The 17358-nt window shown below is 41.0% G+C and overlaps 1 protein-coding gene across 12 annotated transcripts in view; it reads left to right on the forward strand.

The window, feature by feature from the left end:
• PLEC (plectin) overlaps positions 1-17358 on the forward strand; it is a 1553583-nt gene that overhangs the window by 1376929 nt on the left and 159296 nt on the right. For all 12 annotated transcript variants that reach the window (XM_044067397.1, XM_044067398.1, XM_044067399.1 and 9 more), the window contains 2 exons: positions 4068-4392; positions 8399-8476. In XM_044067397.1, the coding sequence (XP_043923332.1) occupies positions 4068-4392; positions 8399-8476 (403 nt within the window). The remainder of the gene's footprint in view (positions 1-4067; positions 4393-8398; positions 8477-17358) is intronic.

The following is a 17358-nucleotide window of genomic DNA, read 5'->3' on the forward strand; positions in this document are numbered from 1 at the left end:
CCGACTGCATGGGTGTCATAAAGTTTGTCACTTCTGACTTGAGTAACATGAAGTTGGCTTTGGAGAAGTTTTTTTTACGGAGGTTTCCTTACTGGGGGGTGGTGGAGGGATGTGGATGTCAAGGGTGATTAGCTTATGGTCAGACCTGACCAACGAGGGGTTGACCATAGGTGTGGGGCATCGATTTCCCATGTTGGTAATGACCAGGTCTAGGATATTGGAGCCCCTGGTGGGACTACGGATTAGTTGATCCAGGGCATTGGAATTTATGAATTCCAAGAACCGTTGGGCAAAGGTGCTGGTACATGAGTAGTTTTCCCAGTTAATGGCAGGGTAGTAGAAATCACCCAGTATTAGGGTGTTGGGTGGTATCTTAATATTTTCCAGTATGTTTAGAAAGGTGAGAATCTTGGGGCATGGTGGGGGATCTATAGCAAGCTACAATTTGGATTGCAGTCTTACTTAGTGTTAGTTGCACCTGAAGAATTTCGGGCACATTGTGGTGGTATATGAGCATGGTGGTGTGAGTATCCTTGGTGAATATGGACACTCCTCCACCTTTAGTCTTTCGGTCCTGGTTTGGTGGCTGAAAAGTGTTGTAGCCTGGTATTGCAGGGGTGCTCTCTCAAGCCTTGAACTAGGTCTCAGTTACTGCACAGATATCGATGTTCTCCATTTTTAGGAGTGCCTCGAGAGAGAGTGCATTTTGAGGTTTAGACTTCTAGCATTGACTGCAAACTGGGAGCCATTATTGAATCCCCAAATGATGTGAATATTCTACAAAAGGGCCTTACATAAACAGATGCTTGGTGCCAGAGCCACGGGCTCGAGCTCAATGCCAAGAAATGTATAGTTATCCCCTTTGGGGAAAAAAACATGTACCTGTGAATTACCACATAGGTGGCATTACACTAAACACCAAAAGTTTGATAAGAGACTTGGGGACACAGGTGGACAGTGGTCTCACCTTTGATAAACCACATCAGTCAGGAAATCCATCTGTGTGGCACACCTCATCACTAAGGGCTTTTCATCCAGAAAAAAGGAGGTCATTGTCCCACTGTACTCATCCCTCATTAGACCCATTATAGAATACAACACCCCATTTGGTATGTACCTCTCAAGACATCTGCAACAACTGGAAAGGCTGCAGAACTGCCCCACCCCATTTATTGCGTGGATGACACAATGGTACAGAGGTTGATATTATTGACTCACAGCATTGGGGTCTCTGGTTTGCTTATTGTATTAAAGCCAACAACCTGTAATGTTGTTTACTATTGCTGCAACTTTGTATCTCTATTTATCATGTACATGATGTGGAGCTTTTCTCCCTGGGCATTAGCTGAAAAAGGACCTGCATCCAGTCAGAATTTCCCGGTAAATAAATAAATAAATAAAACACTAAAAGAATCACAGGCCTAAAGTAGATGCCCTATGCTGACCATCTAAAAAAAACTCCAGCTGTACTCTGTCGCATATCGTCTACTCGGAGGCGATCTCTGCTTAACATACAAGGTCATGTCAAACCCAGAGCTGTTGGACATGCTACATTTAAAGAAATCCCATTCCCTCTGAGCCACACACTCCAGGGATCTAAACCTTGTCATCACAATGAACAAAACATGCTGGAGGGATAGGTTCCTGACCCAGAGACTCCCCAGACTCTGGAATAGACTGCCCATACATGTCAAGCAGAGCGCCTCTTTGGCCCTCTTCAAAAGGAACTTTGACAATTGGATGGGAGATAGGAAATTCACCTCGGGGATCACATCAGGCTCCCTGCTAGACAGGGGTTCAGGGAAGTAAATATTGTGGGAAGAAATCCTATGTATATATATATATATATATATATATATATATATATATATATATATATATATATAAAACTCCTGTAAATGAGATCTTGGGATGGGATTATGGGGGAGGGGTATATATTTATTGTCTGAGCGTGCAGTATCTGCTGCAAGTCAGGTTCTTTTGTGTGTCTTCTTGGAAGGATATACATGTATGGCAGGAACAAGTATATAACTTTTCATAATATCAGTGCCACAGAAGATGCATAATTTATTTACGGCTTGCAAGTTAAATCAGGAAGACCCGCAATGAGAGTTATCCACCTTTTCATGCCAGTAAGACCAGCAATAAAATTTCCATATCTTTGGTCTACAAACACCAGTCTTGTTAGTGCAAGGTGAAATTCCTGCAGTTGTTTTGCCGTTTATGGTGTCTTCTTTGATTTACAATGGGTTATACGGAAAATGCATCCTCCAAATGGCCTAATAGTCCTTCAGACAGAATACGATATTATGGTCTTTTTTCCCCTCTCCAACACCAAACAGTTTAATATTTGTAACTTTTATACTGGCTCCATATTCAAATGCCTGAACTTCAAATGCAGAGTCCCGACATGCTGAAAAAAATATAGTTAAGGAGATGAGTGAAGACTGAATGATCACTTTTCTCCTTTAAACTCTGTTTTTGCATGGACAAGCCACCATGCATCCTCTGATATCGGGTGCAAGCACCACCCCCCCATCTCATCCACTAAACTTGTATATACCAACTCCAAGGTAACTGTACAGAGAAGTGGTAGTCTCAAATTTGTATTTGTTTTAACTTCATCCATTCAGTCTCCACAGCACAGGATTGCCCAAAGCAGTTCCTGAGATTTCAAACTCTAACTTTTATTGCCATTTTTAAGACACTAAGGTGCATTGATTATACTTAACATATTTCCTTTCTTCACTGATTTGGAAGTTTCTTTCAGAGTTAAGCAGGCTCTTTATTTCCACACAGGAAAAATTTGTGATTCACATGTTAGTACTTTCTCTGTTTACTTGTAATTAGGCATATTTTGCAACCGGTTCTTGAAAATGAATTAGTGATGATATCCCTCTTTGGGAGGATGCATATAGGAAGTAGGTATAGGCATAAAATGACACTTGTGAGAGCAGAAATAAATGAAGAATGGAAGTACACAGGCTGAGCTTTTTGCTTACCTAGTTTAAGTACATGCTTTAGGAAAGCAGAGAATGAGTGGTTAGTGGATTGTATATTTGGACAACCACTGAAATTTCAGGCCGGTATTCTGGCTGAGGTTTAATAATTTATTAGTTCATAGGTACTTACTAAGCTTTTGAGCTCTGAAATCTTAAGAAGTCTAGCTTTACAATACTGTGGTAGTTTTTAGCCCTTTTATTTTGGATACAAATAATCTAGACATAGGCCTGTAGGCTGCTTATATCTTTGTATATTAATGCCATAATAATACTTTCATTAGCCTTATGGATGAGACTAGTCAGGTTTATGGTTCTATAATTACCTGGGTCTTTTGAAGCCCCACCTTTGGGCAAGGGAATAACTGTTGCTCTCCTCCATTCCTCTGGAGTGACACCAGTTTTGCGACTGATATTGTTTCTGCTGGGGGTCAAACATTTCATGTTTCAGCCTGAGTAGCAGGCAGCCTGGTTTGTTATTAGGCCCCATACATGTAGTGTTCTTGGCCTTAGATAGTGCCTTGAGAATTTGTTCTTAGGTGATTTGGGTGAGTGCGGTATATGTCTGTAGGTATGTGATCCATGAGTATTGGAGAAGAGAAGGGGGTAAAAAGTGTGAGGTAAATCAATCCTCTAGTAGATTGGCTATGTAGTCTGGGTCTGAGTATGTGATATCATTTACTATCAGCTCTGTACAGTATTGGACATTGTTTCTAGCATTTTTAAAATAATTAAAGAAGGCCTTTGTGGTTATCCTTCACCTGTGTGGCTATTTTTATCTCGTATCTGATGGCTTTGGTTGATTGATCAGGGCACGAGTTCCTTGTTTAGTTTAGCAAGAGTATTTTTGCCATCTTGAAGTTTAGATTTATTTTTGTGCCAGTAAGTTTTTTTTTTTCTTTTATTAAAAATAGCCAATTCATATTTGGGTTGTACGATAGGGGTTTATTTTTTATGTTTGGGTTCTCAGTGTAAAGTATACTGGCCTTTGCATTACGTTACTTTCTGCATTTTCTTTTGGCCATTGGTAATAGGTTATTTCTTGTTTTTATAAAATTTTGCTTCTAGGGTGTACCGTCTCCATGAAAGGCTCGTTGCTATTCGCACTGAATACAACCTTCGTATCAAGTCAGGCAGCTCAACCACAGTTACACAGACAACAATCAATTTGCAACAGCAGCAGCGGCCACAACAGCGTAATGAACTGGATGATGTCACTCTTCGGTATCTGCAGGACCTTCTGGCATGGGTGGAGGAGAACCAAAGGCGCATTGATGCTGCTGAGTGGGGTGTAGACCTTCCAAGTGTGGAGTCACAGTTAGGAAGCCACCGTGGTCTTCACCAATCCATTGATGAGTTCCGATCAAAAATAGAAAGAGCTCGTGCTGATGAGGTAAGAAAGCTATAAGTTCAGTGTTGTATTTTGTTATGGAACACTAGGTTAAGGCAAAGTTGCCCTAGTACAGATTCAGCCCCTTCACCCATACAACTTTGCTGGTAAAAGCTCTTTAGATAAGATTGTATTTAGATGTAGGAATGAATTTTATAGTAGTTCTCCATGTGACTTGTATTAATGGCAGCAATGGAAAGAAATGTAGGCTGGTCGTACGCTCAGAATTGTGACACTTTCCTTTGAAAGTTTTTTACAAACTTTACAAACCTTTTATGTACTCTTAACTTTTACATACTTGACAAATATTCTGAAGTAGGTTAGTTTTCAGGCTTAGTCTGCCATAGCAGTTTTCTTTTTTGCGTTTTTACCACTGAATAATAAGACTGTGATGTAGCTGTCATGCATAGAGATACATGCATTTCTTGGTAAAGGCAAATTATAAGTGCCACCTGAATACGTCAAAACTTGCTTATTCTATTTTGACTGCTTATATTTGCCTTAGCAGTGTACCTTTTTCTGTGATGACTCTACAAATCCACTTACTACAAACACCGGTAATCTGAAACAGTTAATGTTGAAACCACTTTCAGCAAACCAAAAACAAAGCAGATTTTATAGGCACACCTCATGGTCACAAATAATGTGGTAAAAGTGTAAATTAGCTCATTAAAAGTGGTTTTCAGTGTAACTGTCTTGCACTATTGACACTTGCACAAATTATTCCAGAATTGTCGTGTTGCATACTGTTCATTCGTTGAGCATGCCATTTTTCTTGACTCATGTATATAATAAGCATATTTTAACTTGTGCAGTTGTTTTGGTGTACTATTATAACTTCTGTACCACTGTTAATTCCTAGGTGGTGGCTGAAATGGGTCCTTTAAGACCAGGACACTGCCCCAGTTAACAAACTTCAAATAAGGAAATGGTATTTAAATGTAGAGCCATGCAAATACCTAGGGCATAAAGAATGGTACTCACTGTTGAGTTTGTCCAGAACTTTCTACCAGTGTACCTCATCACGTAGAATATTCTTTTGTTTTTGACTGAGTTTTTTTTTTTTTTTGGACTTTATATATACTGCAGCTGCAGTTTCTAATTATTATGGCTTATTCCTTTGTATATTCTTAGATTGCATGCAAGAGTATGCTGGCAGCTTGATCTTATGTATTTTATTTTTTATTATTATAGTAGTTGTAAGATTTGTCAGAATAGATGCACAGAGCTGTAGAGTAACTTTTGAGGAATTAAGTCATTCTGCATCTGCTGGATCACAGCCTTCCCCTTTACCATTTTCTAGAACTGCAGCCTTTGTAAAAGAGCACAAGTATTTTAGCTACTTTTAGTTTTTTGTGGCACTATTGAATATTTGCAAAGCAGCTAAAATTAACTAAATAACAGAACTGCAAGCAAGGTGAAAAAGACAGACACAGACCAAACTTCTTAGCTCTTTCGTTCAGTTTAATAGTCACATGATATAAATCATCCAGTAAATGACAACAATCAATTAATGTCATAAATATAAACATTACTAAAACTGCTTAAAATGTAAACATTTTGGTAAACAAATCCTTTTAAAGGAGTTGTAACTATTACCATATGAAATTTATAGCCTTTATACTTGTAAAAAGCATTTAATATTGATCATTTCATTTAAGCCAGGTGACTGGCCTGCCACTAACAAAATCTGCCATAATGTTCCATGGCATTCTAACAAAATTATATAGTCACAACTAAATAAGTCAGTGCTAACTTTTTCCAAAATAAAAAATGAAAACTTCTTGAAGTTGAAACACACAACTGAATGTTTAACTAGTGCATTAGACAAATTTTTTTTGCGAATGGCCAAGACGTGTTCATAAATACATTTGTTTAAAGCTCTGATGGTCTTGCCTATATAAAAATGATCACAGAAGTTACAAAAAGCTGAGTACACATCTGTGGTGTTACAAGTATAATGTTCCTTAGCCCAAACAATCTTGTTTATATGTTTGAAGTCAACTGTAGATGTCCCCATAATAAACCTACACTGTCTACATTGCCCACAGAGATACATGCCACTTCTTAAATCTGAAAGTTGTTTTGTAGTCCTAGAACCCCTTTCCAAAATAGACTTAATGTTGACAACCTTTTTGTAAGTGAATGTCGGTCTGTCACATAATATCTTGGAAAGTTCCGAATTTCCCAGTACCACCTTCCAATTATCTAAAATAATATGTCTGATAATACCCATTTCATTGGTAATGGAAGTAAGCTTCAGTAGTTTTAATGGTAACATCAAAGTGATTATTACCCACTTCCACTGCAGAGCTCCTATACCTCAAAATCGGACAAGCTTTGTGTTCTCTTAATTCTTTAACCTCAGTTGTAATTCGGTCTAACCAATGAACTTCCGATCCCATTTGTAAAAAGAAATCGGAAAGCTTATGTACTTCATACAAAAGTTTCATTGTTACTGGTCAGACAACTAAGACGAATGAACTGACCCTTAACTACCCCTCTTTTCATATGACTGGGATGTAAACTGTTGTGATGTAAATATTGATTAACGAAAGTAGATTTTCTAAGAATACTACTTCTGAACTTCAAATTCCCTTGGTCAAATGTACATCTAGAAAGTCAATACTGTCGCCAAAATGGCCAGCCGTGAATTTCAAAAAATCAGTTGTACTATTTAAATCCTGAACAGAGGATGAAAAAATGTCAATCTCCCTTCCATAAAAATATCAAGTCATCGGTGTAACGTCTATAAAACAGAATATTTTCAGTCAGAGGACGTGCAAATAGAAATTTCATCTCCTACATAGCCATGACCAGATTTGTAAAGGAAGGTGCTACTTGAGACCCCATAGCAATATCTGATGCTATGATAGTTCTGTAGTCAGTGGGAGGCATTTAATTTACACAAATAAACTTCTAAACTTGCTTGCAGGCCTTGCAACAGAAATGGGTAACATCTTTTTGTGCGGCCGCCCATTAATTCACTGGTGTTACTGTTCTGCATAGATGGGGATGCTTTCTGCAGCTGTTTAAGTTTGCTGCATGCACTTTACTTTTATGCCAAGAGTTACTATAAAAAGGAGGTTGACAGTGTTTTAGAACCTCAAATGGCTACTTCAGACTACCCAGCACTGCATCAGTCATTCTTTACTGAAAGACAAGTTGAGATATGTACTTTTCTTTGAGGTAGTGAATCTGTTGTCAGATAAGACATGGCATTAATTAATTTAGTTATATTTGTTTTCCGGGGTAGAGCACTGAGCTGTCCCTGGAGTGGTATCTAGTTAACTTGCTCAGAGTCACACAGGTAGGCAGTGGAGGCTGAAGGATTCAAACCTTGCACCACTGGACCTCAGAAAACAGGTCATTAACAGCTTCTTAATCCTCTAAGCCAGCTGCCAGACTACAGAAGTCATAACCTGAAAGCATTCTACACTACTTACTTTCTATACTGGCCCTGCAAATGAAGTGCATCTGTCAGGTCTTGCAGTGCAGCAGATGTAGGTAATGAAGATGAAAACATGGGCTCAAACGGGAATCTTATTCATATGTTTGTGTCCTGCAGGACTGCATCTGAACCATCTCACCCGGATACCTTTTGCACGTTTGTGTTCCTTAGTTTTACTTCTTGTTCTACATTTTACCTCCTATTTAAGTCTTGACTGTCTGCTGCAAGCTAGAATTCCCCCTTGTGATGACCTGTGAGAGTGAGCAGTGGGCTGACCCATTAACAGGTAGAACAGGTGTGACAATGTCAGAAAGCCTTTTGGTATGTGTCCTCGTATTATAAGCTGATATTGGCTTTTTGAAGACAGCCCTACCTTTGGTGATTAGTGTTGTAATTCACTTGTGTACTAAGAGAAAACGTCTGGAATTTGGGTACTTTTTACATCCTGTCAAAATTATGCTGAGCTTTTATTTGATGTGTCTTATCTGTTCATTATTCCTTGGAAGATGTCTGTTTTGCTGATAGTGATGTGTAACTACTTCTGTTTTCATTTAATAGACTCAACTCACTCCTGCCACCAAAGGGGCCTACAGAGACTGTCTCAGCAAGCTGGACCTGCAGTATGCCAAATTACTGGTAAGCAGCATTTCACACTAGTAAACATGATTGGATGGGTACATGGTAATACTTGGCATTAAAGTATAGCCATTAAGTAAATGTAATACTACAGACTGGTGTATCCTGTCATGGGTACATGGTAATACTTGGCATTAAAGTATAGCCATTAAGTAAATGTAATACTACAGACTGGTGTATCCTGTCATGTAGGAGGCAAAAGAGGTGACTTAAGTCAATTCCTGTCCCCTAAGGTTCACTTCAAAAAACAAGAATTGAAGTCCTGAAGAAAATGTGTTTGTGTGTGTGAAATGTAAACAAAAGTATGGCAGATCCCCATTAAGAGTCTTCACATAGCACATTGTTCATAGGTAGGTACTAGGCTATTGGCCCAAGGGCCTATGTAAGCCTAGCCAACAAGGTTCCCTGGCTTATGCCACCCAAGAAAGTTATTTTCCTGTGCCACTGTCGAGCAGAGACACAGAAGTGATCCCCGGGGTGTATTTCCTATTTCCCATCCACTCATCAAGATTTTTCTTGAAGAGTGCTAATGAAGAATTTTGCTTGACATAGATGGGTAGCCTGTTCTAGAGTATGGGAAGTCTCTGGGACAGGAATCTGTCCCCCCAGCATGTCCTGTTTATTGTGGTGACAAGGTTTAGATCCCTAGAACTTGTAGCTCGGAGGTATTGGGATTTCTTTAGGTGTAGCATGTCCAACAGCTCAGGGTTTGACATAGCTTTATATGTTAGGCAGAGATCACCTCGGAATAGGCGATATGCTACAGAGTAAAGCTGGAGTTTTTTGAGGCGGTCAGTGTACGGTATTTGTTTGAGGACAGTAATCCTCTTTGTGAGGTACTTCTGTGGCCTTTCCAGCTGCTGCAGATGTCTTGTGAGGTACATTCCAAAAGAGGTGTCTTGTACTCTATAATGGGTCTAATGAGTGTCAAGTAGAGGGGAACAATGACCTCTTTTTTTTTCCTGGATAAGAACCCTTTTATGATGAGGTGTGCCACGTAGAAGGACTTCCTGACTGCTGTGGCGATGTGAATATCAAAGGAGAGATTACTGTCCACCTGGGTCCCAAGGTCTCTTATCACACATTCGGTGTTAAGTAGATTGCTGTCTATGTGGTAGTTCATGGGTACAGAGTTTTTACAAAGGGGATGACACTGCACTTTTTGGCATTGAGCTTGTGGCCATGGCTCTGACACCAGGCATCTGTCTCAGCGAGGCCCTTCTGTAGGATGTCCACATCATTTGGAGACTTGACTATGGCTCCTAGTTTGCAGTCATCTGCAAACTTCGTTAGCCAGAGGCCTTCTGTGTTGGCCTGTACTTCAGAGAAGTAGATGCCAAACAGGAGAGGTCCCAGGATGGAACCCTGTGGTACTCCACTTGTCACTGCTTTGAGGACAGATTTGGAGTCTGCAACTTTTACAGTGTGGGTTCTGTCAGTGAGCCAGTTGGCAACCCATCTTGTGATGTAGGGATTTATACCTAGTTTAGTGCGTTTAGCTATAAGTCCAGAATGGGGGATGGTGTTGAAAGCCTTGGCGAGGTCAAGATAGGCTGTGTGAACTACCTTACCTCATCTACAGCTTTGGTGACTGCCTCAAAGAAGTCGATCAGGTTCAGGAGGCATGATCTGCCTTTCACAAACCTGAACTGGGTGGGATCCAGAGTTTGGTGGTTACCAATGTCTTTGTTTGAGTTCCATGATGATACGCTCCATGGCCTTGCACACCAGGCTCGTCGGGCTAATAGGTCGATAGTTCCCAGGATCAGTGGTGGCTCCCCCTTTGTGGAGTGGGGTAACTGTTGCTGTGTGCCATTCAGTGGGCACAAAGCCTGATGCAAGGCTATTATTGAACATGGTGCTTAAGTGGGGAGCCAGTTCGTTTTGAAGTTCATGTAAAACGCAGCCTGGGATGTTGTCCGGTCCCATGGATGCTGTGTTTTTGGCTTTAGAGAGTGCAGCTTTTGCCTGCGTAGTTGTGATTGCAGGGACTCTGCATTCTTCCTGTATAGATGTGGGCCCTTTAAGGGGTGGGGGGAGGGGGTGGGGGGGAGTAAGGTTAGCGGGGGTGGGGGGAGTAAGGTTAGCACTGAACCTATCTGCCAGGATGTTGGGAATATCAGTTGGTTCTGAAATTTTCGTACCATTGTGTTGTAACTCAGAGCAGATCTGGGTGTTGCCAATAAGATTCTTGACATAGCTATAAAATGCTTTGTGGTTGTCCTTAGAATTAGTGGCGATTTTGTTTTCATATCTAGCTTTGGAGGATCTTATAAGGGATCTCAGCTTCTTACGGAGGCTGACCAGGGAGCTCCTCCACTCATGGGATTTAACTCTCTTTTGCAACAGTTTCTTCCTTCTGTTGTACAGTTTGTTTATGGCAGGGGACCACCAAATTGGCTTCCTTTTTTTGGAGGATAGCGTCTTGGTTCTGTTTGGGATAGCACGATCCATGCACTCGTGTAAGTGCTTGCATTTGTGTAGGATTCAGCAGTTGTAACTGTATTGTCCGTCTGCATGGGTGTCATGAAGTTCACCACTACTGTCTTAAGAAGCATGAAGTTGGCTTTGGAGACATTTTGTACCGTGGTTTCCTTAATGGGGGGCGGGATGTGGATTTCAAGGGAGATTAGCTTATGGTCAGATCGGACCAACAAGGATTTGACTTCAGGTGTGGAGCACCAGTCACTCATGTTGGTAATGACTAGGTCTAGGATATTGTTGCCTCTGGTGGGGGTGTGGATAAGTTGATCCAGGGTATTGGAGTTTATGAATTCCAGAAAGCATTGAGCTAAGGAGTTGGTACATGAGTAGTTTTCCCAGTTAATGGTGGGGTAGTTGAAGTCGCCCATTATTAGGGTGTTTGGTTGAACCCTAATATTTTCCAGTACATCAAGAAAAGAGGAGTGGGAATCGTGGGGCATGGTGGGGATCTGTAGCAAGCTACAATTTGGATTGCAGTTTTGCCCAGAGTTAGCTGCACTTGGATAACCTCGGATGCATTATGCTGAGCAACTAGCCTGGAGGTGTGGATATCCTTAATGAATATGGACACACATCCGCCTTTGGTGTTTCGGTCCAGGTTACATGGCCGAAAAGTGTGGTATGAGTTATAGCCTGGTAGTGAAGGGGTGCTCTCTGGAGCCTTTTACCAGGTCTCAGTCACTGCACAGATATCGATGTTCTCCATTTTAAGGAATGGCCTCGAGTGAGTGCATTTTGAGATTTAGACTTCTAGCATTGAGTAGCATTACCCTCAGTTTTTGCTTGTCTGCATTGAGTAGCATTACCCTCAGTTTTTGCTTGCCTGTTCCTGTTACGGTGGTGAATTTGTTATTTGAACCTTGCCTAAAAAAAGCACTATAGGGGCAGCAAGAGCCCTTAGCCAGTATCTGGAATCCCAGGGGTGACAGGTTCAGGCCATCTGTGGCAAAGCATTGTGGTCTGTTGGCCATGTCATCCCAAGCAGACAGATACTGGATCCCCGTAGAATGACAAAAGAAGCTTAGCCAATTGTTGAAGTCAATCATTTTGTCCTTGTACTGCTAGCAGCTAACCATCCCGTGCCAGGCAAACGTGTATGAGAGTTGGCTTCTTGCTGTTTTAAAGCACTGCATTAATGGTTTGAGGTTGGCCTGTAGAATACACTACTTGTTCAAGGATTTTATAAGATTACAGTGTTGCACACAGTAGGAAGTAAATATACTGTACAAAAACTCGTTTTGACCTTCTGTGTAAACTGTCTACTACAACCACTAGTCCCAAGGTACATAATCTGTCTAACAGAAAACTTTCTCTCCTCCTGTCATTCATCACCTCTCACATTGCGCAGAGCATTCAGAGCGACAGAGAAAGATGGAGACTGTTCACATACATAAGTATTGCATAGTTAAACTAATCTTTCCCATTTTTTTTCCAAACGCAAGTAAAAAAAATATCCCACCCTTTTTGTTATCTAAATAGCATAAATTTCTTGATTTGTACAAAACATATGTACAGTAGATTTCCTGTTGCATACATGTATAGACTCTTGGTCTTAATTAGTACATACATATACCTCCACCTCTCACAAAGACCTTCGTGCCATCACTTGCAGTTTCCTCTGTTACTGTACACATTGTTCTCCAAACTTTTGTCTTCCATGCTTAGACCATAACTGTATATGTAAAGCTCATTCAGTGCATTCTTCTTCGTTAAATGGTCATGTACCCAGGCAGTCATCACACTAGTACTAATACAAGTGCAGGTGACTATTCTAGTTGAAGTAAGCTGTAACCACCCATATTTTGCATGAAGTTCTTTGTCGCAGCTTCCTAGTCCAGTGCAGTTTCCCAGTCAAATGCACTGTTTTACCTTTAACAATGTTCTTGTGATTGCTATTAGAGTCCACTATTTCACTGGGTGTGAGTAGCTATTGTCCTAGTTTCATTGTAGAAAACCTCAGTCATAAAGCTCTCTTTCTTTTTAAAGTCCCCTCCCATGTTATTTTACTACCTTTACAGTAGTCCATGGTCACGTCATTCATGAATGAATAAATTATTTTTACATTTACAGATTACTTTATGATTACAGTGCTTCCTGCACTGAAACTGGCAAAATGATCACTTGTGTATGTATGGGTTTAATACTTGGGAGATCCAGGGTGAGGGTTTCATTATATCTTCTAGACAGTGGTATTCCTACAGTTAGCCTAGGCTTATGTTGAACATCTGTTGTGCAGCCTTCTGTCTGCTTGCAGACTCTTATTAAGCAGGTGTGGATTTTCAGCTTTTGCAGTTTATTAGAGACCTTTCTTTTTGTTTCCATTCTTTTGTCGTTGTCTTTGACTGTCAGATTGCCACTGTTAGCTAAACCACTGTAATTTGCTCCATCAAGAATGTTAATGTAATAATATCTTGAAGGTGTTAATCAAGTGAGACTGTGGGTTAAACATGTCTGCTTTGTCATTTGCTATGTCTAGCATAGGCCCAGCTCTTTTCAGAGACATCATACCGAGTAACTAGGGAGTATCTACTGGAACCATTGCTGCTTTGGCCTACCATTTTGCCTAAACATTTTTGGTGAAGTCATTATGTCCTTTGTGGACTGTGCAATTTTTTTCCTCAGACTTAAGTACTGTACAGCTCAGTTTGTGAGTTAGTGTTCCATTCTCCTTTTATTTATAAATTCTTTAATGTAGCTATCTAGCCATTTTTCACACATTGTTTCTATGCTTGCAGGATCCGAGGGAGCAGAACCCAGACCAAGGGTACAACAACAATCTCTGTCTTAGAGGCTGTTATGAATACTGTTCACCCCAAGGATTCTATCTTTTTTTTTTTTTTTGGGTGGGACTTATCAGATGGATGAAGTCCTGACTGTTATTGTAAAAATCGAAAAGCCCAGCTCTGTGGATAAGATAGATGAAGCCTGACTGATACAATGACCCACATTTGAGTTGTGGCTTGGTACTGGAAGAGACTGGTGAGGGAGGATGAGAGTGAGCACCTAATGCCAGCTTGCTTTTCATTGTTGAAGGAATAGTGGTTCTGGTCAGCCTTTCATCACCTGTAAGTAGAGGCTCATGAGACACTGAAGTGGGGAAGAGCAGTTCCATAGGCATGGGTCTCCCTGGCTGCAAAAGGTAGTCCCCAACTCGTGAATGTCATACCACACACGTGCATGCTCACTCTCAAACACACAGAAATGGTGAAAGATACCCTGCAGTGGTGGAGATCAGTGGTATTAATTCCTAAGTAGACATGCCCTCATCGCTGGGATGCTGGACACAGCACAGACAACCTTCTACATTGGTTGGATAATGGTCCCTTTAGTCAGCTCTCACCCCTCACCCGCCCCCCCAATTGGGGCTTCTTCAGTGTTAGTGGAATGAGTGGATTTAAAGCCCATATGGTGAACAAAAATGACAAAAAAAAGAGCGACTCTGTTCCACAGTTTCTTGTATTAACTTCATATTTTTTTCATTTTTGCATGGGCAGTCTTTTGCCCAGAAGAATGGCAACTGGACCCTATTGATCTTTCTTGCCCTAGTACAGAAAAGGGGGGCAGGTCTAGAGCTCTCTGCCTCAGAATTCAATCTTCAGTTCAGAAGGTTCTTCACCTGGTACCCTGCAAGATAACGTAGGCTATTTCCATGTTTATTGTTGAAAGCATGATAAAATGAAGCATGGCTCATTGAGGTAGCCCCCCTGTGGTGAAGGCAGCCATGTTTCTCCCAGCTGGCAGAGCTAAAGAGAGGAGGCCCAGCCTTGCTCTCCCAGTCTCATAGTTTCGTGGTTCTTTGGTGATGATCGGGAGAGTCATTTTAAGCCTTGCCAATAGCCCATGGTCAGAATCAAACTCTGTAACTTGGGTTTATGAGATGAAGACCTTAACCATTATGTCAAACCCACCCACTAGAGACTGCCACATATCCCACAAACTACCTGGAGACCTGTGCGGACCTTTTTTCAACATCCCAAGTTAGATATCCAGTCCAGGAAGAGAACTCTGTTTGCAGCTGCTGTATTGTAGGGCATACTGTGAATGCAACCTCCCCTGTGGACGAATAATTCCTTTAGTACTCTCTTCAGTGGATAATGATTCTATTACAGTGACTCCTACAATGAAGACATTGCAAGTGTGTGAGCATATTCGTCATAATAGTAGATATTTGAGTGTATGGATCCCTGTTGCAAAGAAGGCTTCCACCTTCCTTCCCTGAGACTTAGGTGTACCATTGCAGAAATGTGGGAAGGACACCAGAATCCACCAAAATTGCAGGAGGATAGAACTAACATAAGAAGTAAGGAGGAGAGGGGGAAGCATGTTGGGTCAGTATTGGAAAAGACACAGCCTGGGACCACCCCTGAGTTAGCTCAGAGAGAGAGAGTCATTCCCAAGGTGAAGGAACTGTGGTTCTTTAAAGCATATTATAATCCCGGGAGGGGCTTTATGTATTGAGGATGAGAGGGGCAGAAATGTGTCTCTAAACAGGATATAGAGTGCACTAACCTTTTCAGCAAAAGAGAACCAGAGATGGATCATACTGCATTTAGTGGTAGAGCAGACTGACTTCCATTCAAAGAAAGCAGTTCAGCCATGTCATGAAGGTGTTCATAGTCTGGAAGAGAGGTGGGCTGTCAGCCTTTATTTACTAAGGATAAGAATTCTGCCGCGGTAAAGATCCTGTTATTTGAACATCTAGTGTTATGGCAAATAGGATCCTACAACTGTACTTTGTGCTTCCTTCTTGACATACAGTCATGACATTATAATTGTGGCTAAGAAGCTCAACAGTATTATGCTTTGCTAGGTTTCTCTTTGGCTGCTGAAAAGGAGATGTATACAGTAGACTGCATGGGCAAATGGGCATGTGATTGTTCTTTTCATAAGAAAGACTGACTGACTAGACCCTATTTAGTTTTAGACTAGATATTTTGCAGTAACTTTAGTCTTATGTAGGGATTGGGCCCATCACAGAGACAAGCTTTATAACTTACTTTAAAAAAAGATTGTATCGTGACTACTTTTCAGTGTTATTTTCCTGTGTAGACAGCAGATGGCAATGTACCTTAAAGTTCCTTCCTATAATGGTTTGTAAAAACCCATAGAGACAGACAGTGCATTTAATTTCTCATTAAAATATTTAATTATGCAAACACAAGAAATAAAAACAATATCCCTTCCATTTATTAGATCCTGTGAAAAATACAGTAGAAACGAAGATACTGATGTTAAGGTCTCATTTCCAGTTCAGCTGTTGTACGCAGCTCGTTTTTGCCTCTGTGAGAACTTAGCATGGTGGGTAAGTATTTGCTAAGGTTACACAAGAAGTGTAATCATGGAAACCCCACAGATAGTCTTCCCAGAAGGCAGATGACATCTTTACCAGCTCACACCGTTGTATCTCTTGTAGGAATTCACAGGTTTTCTGAGAAACAGGGAAGAGAAAATAAAGCCAGGGCTAGGACAGAACACTGGACTGATTTCAATAGTGTTCATACCAAAGAGATTAGACAGCATGCCTCATTCTGATTCACAAAAGATGGACAGATAGAATAATAAACTGCAGTTCAAGAAGGTGGTTTGGTTTATGAGATGCTTTCAAACATACCTGAGCATTTATTAATAGAGATTTTCATTATTTGAAGCACACCCCAGAGTGCTCTCGTGTATTGTTTGCCATAGTACATCATCTGCTACAGCCACCGCTGATGCTTACACATGTACAACAGAATCACAGTCATTTCAGAACCCCAGAGTTAGTTATGATGTGAAGCTTGTTGCAGTTCTGGCCCTGTATTGCATTGGTTAGTTGTTCTGCAATGCTGACATTGCATCTTGAATAACTCTGTAGTGCTGAAAGGGGCCATGAAGAGCTCTGCATGGCTGTGATGCACCATGCCTAGCTCTGCAGTGTTGATAGTGAGCCATGAATCTCTCTGCAGTACTGGCAGAGTACCTTCTGTAGCTCTACAATGATGACTGTGCACCACCTTCAGTGCTGACACTGAACCATGAAAAACTTTGCAGTGCTGAGAGGTGCTATGACTTGCGCTGCAGTGCTGACCATGCACCATAACTATTTCTACAGTGTTGAGAGGTGCCATGAATACCTCTGTAGTGCTGACTGTGCACCATGCATGACTGGGTAGTGCCGAATGTGCACCATACATAACTGATTAGTGCTGAATGTTAGCATTGTGTAGAATGCAAGACTAAGTGAATACAGTTTTGCAGTACAGTCGGGGTCTCCTAGTTTTCTTTCTCTTTTACTATAAGGTAGCAGCTCATCATCTGGTGCAATAAAACTGCATACCAAGTGAGTTACACTGAACATTATCAAGGCCTTGCCAGTGCTCAGTGCCAGTTAACATTATGAAACTGTACACAGGTAAGGA

This window comes from Protopterus annectens, chromosome 3.part1 (genome assembly GCF_019279795.1).
Source record: "Protopterus annectens isolate FY-2018-M chromosome 3.part1, PAN1.0, whole genome shotgun sequence".
In the NCBI taxonomy this organism is placed as follows: Eukaryota; Metazoa; Chordata; order Ceratodontiformes; family Protopteridae; genus Protopterus; species Protopterus annectens.